General features: G+C 40.1%; 1 protein-coding gene across 1 annotated transcript; it reads right to left on the reverse strand.

Annotated features, from left to right (window-relative positions):
• Positions 1–1,982: 1,982 nt before the first annotated feature.
• On the reverse strand, positions 1,983–10,782 carry LOC106633486 (collagen alpha-1(XII) chain). The gene is made up of 8 exons (XM_014338068.2): positions 7,355–10,782; positions 5,799–5,966; positions 5,236–5,355; positions 4,983–5,147; positions 4,392–4,538; positions 3,310–3,455; positions 2,513–2,642; positions 1,983–2,370 (listed from the first exon to the last, which is right to left on the reverse strand). The coding sequence occupies exons 1-8, from the start codon at positions 7,437–7,439 to the stop codon at positions 2,360–2,362; spliced, it is 972 nt and encodes a 323-aa protein (XP_014193554.1). The 5' UTR covers positions 7,440–10,782; the 3' UTR covers positions 1,983–2,359.
• Positions 10,783–11,071: the final 289 nt, after the last annotated feature.

Raw genomic sequence — 11,071 nt, forward strand, 5'->3', positions numbered from 1 at the left:
CCCTTCTACTCCACTCTATTTAGTGGAGCGGTGTCAGTTTTATGAGGCGGAACTCAACCGTTCTCTGTACTTCAGCTACTGACAGGAAATAAAATAACAATAACAATGAGAGTGATTCAGCAGCGTATTGTGCTGTTTAAATCAATTCACTCTCAACACACAGAAAACACAAACATTTACACAGACATTTACACAGTCGCGCAGACCTTTTCGGCAGGTCAGTCCTAAAAATTCCTAATTTGAAATCCTTTCGGCAGATTAATCCTTAAAAAACTTTTATTTTGAAATCCTTTCGGCAGATTAGTCCTAAAACGTTTATTTTGAAATCCTTTCGGCGGATTAGCCCTAAAACTTTTATTTTACAAATCCGTGCAGTGGATTAGACTAATTAAATTCTTTCGGCGGATAAGACCTAAGTTCGTTTTACGCGAGTGTAAGTGAGTGGTTTCTTTACCTCCCCAAGACTCTCTGGCTATGTTGAAAGTCAGCCACTGGATCCCAACGTCGTGGACCACCTAATGACACTGGCCAGAACTCGAATTTCACGTCTCTGGACTTTCACTCCTACCCAGAAGAGGCTGTCGACAGACTTTCAGTGCAGTTTCCACGACGTCAGGACACAGCGGCCGATGCTTCCTCTCCGGCTCGGAGGACCAAGAAAATGTGAGGAGAAAATTGTTTAGAAGATAAAGAAACTCACAACTCAGATATCTATTTTTTACATGCGCATGGACGGTCACGGTCCGATCTGCTCTGCACCAAGTGTGCACAACAGATGTGACACAGGGAAACCGCCCAGGGCTTTCAGAGCATCCTTTATTTATACTTCAAATGAGCTTTCAAGGAAGTAGGAGTGGCATGTTCAGAATACAAAAACATTTCCATAAAAGGAGAAAACTGTTCACTTGTCTGCTGAAACAGGAGGTAGCTTGGTATGTATAGAAATTCAGACATTCCCATAAAAGGAGAGAGAGACCGTTAGCTTGTCTGTTAACACAGGAGGTAGTATCATATGTCACCGCATTCTTCTACACATATGGCTTCACTCTCTTTTCCTATGGTGGTTCCAATTCACAAGCTCTTCTTCCTTTAAATGAAGCTACAACTAAACATAATTCACAAAATTAAAAATCTTTCATCGGTCTCCTAATCTAAGGACCTTGGAGAGAAAGAGGCTGGACTTTTTGTGAAGGCGTTTCTCCTCTCATCCCAGGGCCTTGTCAATTCTGTCTTCTAATCATAATCATTTGTTCAAATTTCCTTCTTTTTCAAGATAAAAATTTAATTTATTTACACAGTATACACAGAATATTTTCCCACAATATTTCTTATTTTCCGCTGACCATAACTGAGGTAAGTGAGGCCTGCAGTTCTTTGGATTTTATTCTTTGGATGTCGTCCCAGTTCAGCCTCCTTTCAAGTGGGAAGAGTCTCCACACGATCTGCTACTTAACGGGGTGGGAGGTGCTGCTACTAGCTCTGCCTGCCCCAGTTCTTACGACATCCAGAGGTGTATGGACAAAAGAGTAGAGGTGGGAAGTTCTTGAAATTATAATGTTTTGAATTGGTTTGATGATTTGAAGGTAACATTGGTTTCATATTTTACTGCAATAACATTTTATTATACTCAAATTAAACTGTTATATTTCAAGACCATGGACAACGAACATGGTTTTCACTGTGATCTCCAACATGACTGTTTTTAAAGGTGGAACTACACAGTTTCAGCTACACTTCGACAATACATAAGATGTCACGGAGATCGTGCATTGCACTTGTCAGATTAGGCTCATCACACTGAAATGAATTGACTGCACTTTTTAAACACACCTGAAAAACTAACCACACCTATCAACGCTATTGTGCGGATTGTACTCACACAGTAATTTAGTTGGAAACAGCAGCTCAGTTTTGTGGACTCATACATTTTACCTTTATCCACCAACAGTCAGCCATTCTACACACAAAGAGCCACAAACTGGTTTGTTGATCATGGGAGCCATGTTGTTTTTATTGATCCTCGGATCAACATAAAGAGAGTACATGAAGTAACTGTAATGTAGTCACATTTATAAACAATTTGAGTCTGAGTGCTCGCACCATGCAAACTCCACAAAGGATGAAACCAGGAGCTGGAATCAGGAATCTTATTGCTGTGAGACAGAAGTGTTAACCATGGTGGTGAAGCAGTTGGCACTGATCATAATGATCCTAAAAACACTGAAATAAAGATATGAACACGCAGACCGACACAGATGGAGTATTTTCAAGTGGCTGACTGGTTTTGGGGGAGTGGAAACGACTGAAGAAGAGGAGTTAAACTTTCTTCTGAATGATGCCCCCACCGCTCAAATGACACCTATCCATCTCCTGAAAGGAAGAGTTCAAAGACGAAGATGGAACTAGTTTGTCGTGCACATGGTAACCTGAACATCAAACATAGTGTCCATGCACTAAATAAAATGATGAATTTTTTTTGTTCTTTAATTTTTGTAGAAGAGGAAACACTCACGGGTGGTCTCGGTGCCCCTGAGAGGCTCGCTGCTCCGCTCGCCCACCACAGCATAAACATTGATGATGTACTCAGTCAGAGGGTTTAGATTTTCCAGCACTACAGTGGTCACTGATCCCTCGACTTGCAGCTGAAACGATAAAGCAATGGTTCTTATTCTGTTGACCAGTGAACGAGTAAATGACAGGTGGATTTGATTAAAACCAAAGAATACTTCAAACCAACAGTTGGACTCACTTTTGGGATTTTGTGAGTGTCACAGTTCTGGGTCTTCAACACGGTTTTCAGTTCTGCATTAATTTTCTGTTTCTTATTGTGTGGCATTGGCCACTTTCTGGGCCAGGTTCTGTTCATAAGTTTCTGAAATGTAAAACTCTAGACTCAATGAGTCTTATGCACCACTGGTGGTGGTCAGAGGGCCCGGTGGCGCCTGTGTCCGGCAGCCTCGCCTCTGTCAGTGCGCCCCAGGGCAACTGTGGCTACAATGTAGCTTGCTATCGCCAGTGTGTGAATGTGTGTGTGAATGGGTGGATGACTGAATGTAGTGTAAAGCGCTTTGGGGTCCTATGGACTAGAAAAGCGCTATACAAATGCAGGCCATTTACCATTTACCATTTATGCAGCATTTTTATACACTGTTTATGCTCTGATGGGTGTATATTTTTATATTTGGGTTGTCACAAATAAATGAAATGAGAGTTTTGCCATCAGTATGAATTACATGTATTCTGATGGTGGGAGCTAAAAGCCTCTGGTCTCTGGTTACAAAATAACATAAAGGGGAGAGCTCATCTCACCTCCTTGGGGGGTCCTCCGGGTGCTATCGAGTAAGTGACGCGAAACTGGTCCACGGTGCCGTCAGGTGGAGTCCAGGTGGTACGGAAGGAGCTCTGTTTCACCTCTGAGGTCACCAGGTTGGTTGGTGCCCCCAGTGGCTCATCGTCTGAATAAGAGACAGAGCACAGAGAATGGAATCCATCATGTTGACATCAAACGATGCAACATATCACATATCCTTTTATCATTCAGCTAAGCTAAGAGGATAATCTTCTGTTTTCAGTGCAGAATTGATTTGTGAATAACAAAAACAAAGTAATTTCTATTTCCTGTGTGTCATGTGTCGTCAGTTTCATTGCTGAAACAGGGTAAACGCTGCTGTGCCAATGAGTGCTTAATCTTTAAAGCCTGAACCATGAAATAATTGTAAGAATTTTCCATTTCTTTTGAAAATACAGTTTTTTTAAAGCCTCTGATGAATCGGACTGGACAGCTGGAGAAAAGCAGCCAATGTATGAAGAAAAACTTGGAAAGTCCTGAAGGAAGCATGGAAAGCTATTGCTAAAAACCACTTTAACAAATTATAAGAGTCAGGTTCCCCAGAAGAAAATCTAAAGGTATAAGAGTTGGCTCAAGACTTTTGCACAGTAACTGTATTAGTCTATTAGTTAGTATTAATTAGTAGATTTATCAGTGCTTTGCTCCACCGTCTTGTCTAAATATGGAAACCTCTGACTCAAAAACCAACAGAGCGATAATCGTTAAGCTAAAGTTGAGGGTTTAAAATTCACAAGCCAGTGGGTGACGTGACAATGTTAATCTATCATAGATATATATTTTTACTAAATGTACACTTATTAAATCACTTCAAAATTTTAGGAGATTAAGTTATTCAAGCTATATTAAAGGTTTTCTACACAACATTAATAAACAATGCAGTTTGGTTACTCTTTTAAGAATCAGCTTGATCAGTTTCATAGTATATGTACACATACAAGGAATTGGGCTCCAACTAATTTCCGACCTTTTGAAATCTTGACCAGTGCAAGATTTCATAAAAGTTATTGAGATGCTGGTCTTATAATTATCCAGTGTCTCCAACCTGAGCCCTTTAAGCTGTTGTACAAGTTGATTGTGAGGTCATTAACGATGTCCGGCAGGAACTCAAAGTCAGTGACGGAGTATACGTGACTCTCATCTGGATCAGAGGCGATGGACTTCAGCTCATTCTCATCAATATGAGCTATACCTACCAGAAAAATGCACGATCAGATTGAGAATTATACATTTAAACAGAGACTAAGAACAAAAATAATATCAGTGTCTTCCAAATGAATCAGTCAAGCTTCACTCCTGTTAGCAAAGAACAGGAAACTGACGTTAAAATTGATCAGTGCAAGACTGGAAACTCCTGAGATCTCTCTTTCTACTGCAACATTTAAATGCTGAGATTAGAATTTGCATAAACAACATAAAAGTGTGGACCCATTTTGCCTTGTAAGAACACTTCAGGCTAATGGTAGTGGTGGAAATGGTAGTGGGGCCCTTAGTACCAACTGAACCATCATTTAAATATCAAAGCATGAGTATTGTTGCTGGTCTTTTTTCTTTCTTTCTTTTTTAAATCACAGTCTGTAGCTCATTGCTGCTTTCCTTGCAGTTTTTCCCTATGTAAACAACCAAGCTCACTAACCAACAGCATAGAGCTCAATGCCACTGTCTCTGAGTTTCTGTGAGACTCGGATGACTTCGTCCTGGGACCTTCCATCAGTGATCAGGATGCCAATTTTGCGGGAGTCTCCACGCACCCCCACATTAGGTTTGAAGTTGTTTTCAAGCATGTAGTTTAGAGCCAAGCCTACAACACAGCAGCAAAGATGTTTTACCAAGACTTCAGTTGGAAACATTGCGATGGGGGGAGCCTAGCAATGGTGTTAAAAAGTCACCTGTCATGGTGTTTCCTCCTTTATGTGGCAGGTTGGCAATGGCATGCAGCAGGGATGCTTTGGTGGGGTGGGCGTTGAGTTGCCATTCAGTCCTTGGATCACCACTGTACTGAGTCAGACCTGCAGAAAACACATCCAATAATGTAGAACACCAAAGATACACAAACTCTGATCCTCAGCTTTTTCACAAAATAGACAAAATGATAACAACTACAAATAAAGAGGGACAAACTATTCTGCTTTTCCTTATTTTCTGCCATCTATACACTGTTCCAACGGTGGATGTTCAATGTAAACAAAGTTTTGAATAATGAGATTAGTGTACATACAAGTAATCCTTGTAAAGCCAGGCTTCAGACTAGTCGAAATGTTTGGTACATGTTCAGCATAACGTAAAAGAAACCAGATATCCAGTCATCTCAGGCACAGAAGCCCCACCCACCTGCTGTTTAAATCATCTGCCTGTAAAGAACAGCCAATCAGAGGAAAGCTGACTTAAAGTAGTGATTCTGAAACTTCTTCTCGTTTGCCCCACTTTTTAAATGAATCAAATCAACCTTTACCGATCTGGACACTTTCTGGGCCAATGTCAAACACACTGACCACACGAGCAATGAAATTGCAGACTGTTTTGAAGTTTACGCGTCCAACACTCCAGGATCCGTCAACCAGCAGTACGATGTCGGCTTTCGCTGTGGTGTTACACTGAGCATCTCCAGAGAGAGGTGGTGCTGTTGGGAGGAGGGGAGGTTAGTGAGACACCTGGTACACAACAAATACCCACCTCACCTATTGAGTCCTATTTTAACTGTTTGTATGTGAGAGAAAAGTGAGAAAGAGTGAGATGAAATACATAAGGAGGAAAGAAGACAAAGGCACAGAAAAGACTGTCGATTCTTTTCTCGTCAGATAACTGGCCCTGTGTTCTCAGTAGGAAGTAGCCTCTCCCACACTGTGATCTATGGCGCCACCTGCTCCCAAAATTATTTACATGTTCCTGCTCCAGGAAAAGGCTGCTCAGCTGTTCAAAACAAGTTAGGAGACGTTTTAGCTCTTTTAAGGGACTGCAGTAATAAACACAGTAGTCTAAAAAGCAGCCTCCTATCTGGTTTTCCTAATCAGTTTTCCTTGACGTCAATGGAAATCCAAATGAGATCAAGAAAAGGTGCAAAGCAGATCATATAAAAAAGAACCACTGTTCAAAAATACAAGTTTAGTACAATATTTGAAATTTTAAATAGATAATAATAAAGTGAAGTAAAATTAATGTCATATTGAGGTGAGTTGGTCATTCTATCCGCTCTTATTTTCTCTCTCTACAACAGCGTTTGGGAATTCTCATTCCCGACCATTTTCATTCTTTTGGTCACTACCCAAACCTCATGACCATAGGTTAGGATAGGGACGTAAATCAGCTGGTAAATTAAAAATTTCACTTTTATGCTCACTTCTCACTTCACCACAAAAGATCAGAACAGTGTCCACACCACACCAATCCACGTGTAAATCTTTCGCTCCACTTTGTCCTCCCTTGTGAGCAAGATAGAGATACTTGAAGTCCTCCACTCCACCCTTCTCCAGCTTAGAACATGGCCCCAGATTTGGGGGTGCAAATTCTCATTCCAATGCACAATGACTGAAAATAGCACAACTAAAGAACAATGGGCTGTGAGGCCAGTTTCTTGATCATTAATATTCAAATTGTCATGACCATTGATCAACAGCCACTGGTCAAAGACCATTGATCAATAACCAATGATCAGTGGCCATGAGTACCATTTACAGAGAGTTGGGGAATAGCTGTAATCACAGCATTGTAAGATGGTGAAAGGTGTGCCCTACATGGCTATTTCTAATTCTAAATAATAGTACAAGCCATGAAAGTAAAGTCATGATTGCAATGTTGAACAATTAAAGGGCAATAGCCTTTATTAAATCACTAAAAAATGTGCCACTCTACACTTCCTAAAAGAGTTATACAACAGATTCAAATAACTAGCTATAGCCTCTTGTCAGAAAAACTAAAATTGGAAAGTCCTTTCAGCTTTGTAAAGTGTTGAACAATGTATCTAAAGCTAACTGTGATGCTGGTCTAATGCTCCAGTTACTCATTACCAACCTGAGGCCTTTATGCTGTTGCACAAGTTGATTGTGACATTGTCAACGATGTCCAGTAGGAACTGGAAGTTGCTAACTAGGTACATGTGACTCTCGTCCGGATCAGAGGCAATGGACTTCAGCTCGTACTCATCATAACTTCCTATACCTGAGGGACAAATGATCAGGTTGAGAATTTCACTTCAAAATAGAGATTTCAAAACAAAAATAGCATATCAGTGTCTGCTAAATAAATCAATAAACCATCATTAAATAGGTACACTTAATAAAAATAAAAATCTGGATTTAAGAGGGAGCCATTAAAGAGAAACCAATATAGGAGAAAGATGCTCTCTCTTTCTAGCCCATTAGATATATATAATTCAAACTACTGCAGCACAGTACTTGTAATACTTACAGCATCCTCTAATCACTATAATACATTATTATGGTCAACAGTATCAAACACTGCACTGAGGTCTAGCAGGACAAGCACAGACATCTGTGATGAGCTCTGAAACCTGACTGAAACTCTGGAATAAACCATTCCTCTGCAGGTGCTAATTTAGCTGTTTTAAAACTACCCTTAGCTTAGACAGCTGGGTGCTGAGAAAGCTGGGATTGAGGGAGAGATTGAAGTTGCCCCGGCTTTCCTATCACATCTGAGAGGGTAAAAAGTCTTATCATCCAGCCTTTTATGCTTAAAATGATGCACGGTATAACAGGGCTTTTCCATATTTTCTAACAGTAAACCATCTTTATTCTTGATCAAAGATATGATCAAAACATACGTTTGATTAACATGTTGAACGGGAAATGTAGTTTCAGTAGTGAAAATTACATTAATGTCTGGATTTTGTGTGCATAGACGTGATCCAGCTTTCACCTTGGAGAATCAGTGTCTGCATGTGGCTGCAGGAATGCGAGGAACGTCTTCTGCTGGAATTTTCAACAGTGAACATCTTAGGTACCATCTTATGAACTGTTCATCTCACAGAAGTCAAAGGGAAGAACACGGTATCTCTTCTTCACTTAACATTTATCCACAGGTTTCTGTAAGAGCGTACGTAGGCTGCCATGACAGACCACTACTTCCGTTGTCCGGTTTTATACTTCCGGTTACTCAAAGCGAGACCCAGCGTTCAGTCGTTGCTAACAACAAAATCAGTTACTTTGTGCGGTAATAAGTGGCTTTACCTGTTCGAAGATGAGCTCGGGTTCAACGTGTGCTGTCGTCGGCTGCCACAATAATTCAAGAAAACTGAAAAACGCATTAGAAACATTTTGCCTTGAGCATCAACAACTTAGAAAGGCCTGTCCGTGCCCACCGCCCTACGCACTGCACTCTATGCCGCGGAAGGAGGATCGGAAACTAGCGTGGCTGGCAGCTTTAAGACTCAAACACCCTCCAAAGAGAGTTTATGTTTGCTCCTTTCATTTTATCGATAAAAAGCCCACAGAGCTACACCCCGACCCGGAGCTTTATCTGACACTGGAAGGATATGACAACAATGAATTTACCATGCCTGTCCGAGATCAAGTCCTCATGACACTTATGAAATTAAAGAGTAACCGTGTAATAGGTGACCTAAGCCGCCAGTTTCATATATCACAAAGCATGGCCAGCAAGATCATCTCACACTGGTTAGACAAGCTGGAGGAAGTTCTCCGACCATTAATTCCATGGCTGCCAAAAGAAACTATTCAAGCAACTATGCCTGAAGCCTTCAAGAAGAACTTTCCAAATACTACATGCATTATAGACTGCAGTGAGACCCTTTTACAGAAACCCAGAAATCTGGGCTCAAGAGGGGAATCATGCAGCCATTATTATTCACACAACACAGTCAAATATTTGGTTGCTGTTGCACCATGTGGACTAATCATGTTTGTGTCTGCGGCATATGGCGGCCGATGTAGTGACAAATTTATCACAATGGACTCTGGAATATTAACATACCTAAAACCTGGTGATGAAGTCATGGCAGATAGAGGTTTTACAATTAAAGACTTACTCTTTGAGAGAAAAGTTAGATTAGTAATACCCGCTTTCACAAAAAAACGTAGACCGCTAACTGAGGAACAGGTAACATACACACGTCGGATTGCAAATGTAAGAATCCATGTTGAAAGAGCAATCAGACGCTTGAAAGTCTACAAAATACTTTCACAAATTGTTCCTATAAGCATGGCTCCTAAAGTAGACAAGATACTGAGAATATGTGCTGCTCTAGTGAACTTAAGAGAGGATCTCATTCGTGATACACAATAATTGTGTATGTTATGAACAAATGTGGACTCGGGGATATTAAGATGGTTACTCAGGACATAAAGTTGTGTAGTGTAATGTAATTATTTTAAAATTTGATGTACATATATGTAGAGAGAGTAAATAATTCCAGGTCTCACTTTTTTATCTTGTGTTCTAGATGAAAGGTTATGTGATACAGTGTGTGCGTATGTATGTATGTATGTATGTATGTATGTATGTGTATATATAAAACAATTGCAATCAATCAATTGAACAATTATTACTTTTTTATTCAACCACAATGTGATAAATTTCTTAAATGAAAAAAAAAAATGTTTTTCTCAAATCTACAATAATTAGTTGTGCATTCTTGACATTTTTTTGTGTTGGAAGATTACAGAAATACAGAACTATTCACAACATTTAATGTTGTCAGTTTGTCATTCATTTCCCACCATATGTTACAACTACGTACATTTTAGTTGTATTGAAATATTTAACAGATTTCATATTGAATGTCTTCTTTCATTCACCAGACAGAGACCAAACTCTGCAGACATGTTGGTGTCTGACTGTCCCATTTATAGTTGTAACATGTATTAAACCTTGCCCATTATCTTCAAGTATCTCTCATTTAACTGAAACCGTCCTGCTGCATACTCCTCTACAAGTCGAGGTAAGAAATATGAGAAGTAAAACCCTCTCAAGCGTTTTACTTGTTCCTTTACAAATGCTTCATCATATTGCACTGTAAATGAAACATGCTCAGTAGGTGTCCAGATCACAAGTGTGGCAGTCTTGAGCCCTGTGCAAAACATTGTGAGTTGCACTTGCATGTAATAGCCTCTGCTGCCAGTTTTCTGCAGCTGCAGTTCTCCATCTACCAGTTTGATATCGCTGCATTTCTGGGTAAGCTGCTCCGTGAGTGAAGGATAAGTCTGCACAGGACATTTTATTTCTAGAAGCACATCTGAGTCAATGACCCCGTCAGGACTCGCAGAGAGCCATGGCTCCTGGATGCTAATAACACTACCCATGTGAAGGATGTTCATACCCTGTTCTTTCAGCTGATGACAAGCTTTAACTTCATTTTCTTTACCATAGTTTGTTTCATAATTCCCACGAAAGGAAGGGTACATGTGCTCAGATAAAAATTTGTCATTTTTTGTGGTGGCACGTACTGGAACTTTTTTAGCGAGCTTGCTGTAAGTCTGATTTTCCTCAGTTGTGCCACAAATCAGATGCACTTTGCTCTTTTGTTTCTTCTTGTAATTGTTCTGCTGCTCTTCAGAAACTTGAATTATGCCTGGTAGAATGCCCTGCATGGAATACAGCAAAAACACTAAGATGACACTATTGCGTCTTTTCTGCTTACTATGGTGAGTCTTCGTTCCTCGCTTTCGCTCTTCAGACACCTTGGGAATGACTTATTGACACTAAAATCATAAATGTCAACATAAAATGTTCCTAAGTCCCCTAAAAATTTGT

This window comes from Haplochromis burtoni, unplaced genomic scaffold, assembly GCF_018398535.1.
Source record: "Haplochromis burtoni strain Fernald_Lab_line unplaced genomic scaffold, NCSU_Asbu1 Contig_203, whole genome shotgun sequence".
Lineage (NCBI taxonomy): Eukaryota > Metazoa > Chordata > Actinopteri > Cichliformes > Cichlidae > Haplochromis > Haplochromis burtoni.

Excerpts from the sequence above, each read along its gene's own strand:
- LOC106633486 (XM_014338068.2), bottom strand. The coding sequence starts at position 7,439 with ATGTACCTAGTTAGCAACTTCCAGTTCCTACTGGACATCGTTGACAAT. Across the intron at positions 5,967-7,354 it reads CAACAGCATAAAGGCCTCAG|CACCACCTCTCTCTGGAGAT; the intron begins GTTGGTAATGAG and ends TCCTCCCAACAG. Across the intron at positions 4,539-4,982 it reads CATTGAGCTCTATGCTGTTG|GTATAGCTCATATTGATGAG; the intron begins GTTAGTGAGCTT and ends TTTTTCTGGTAG.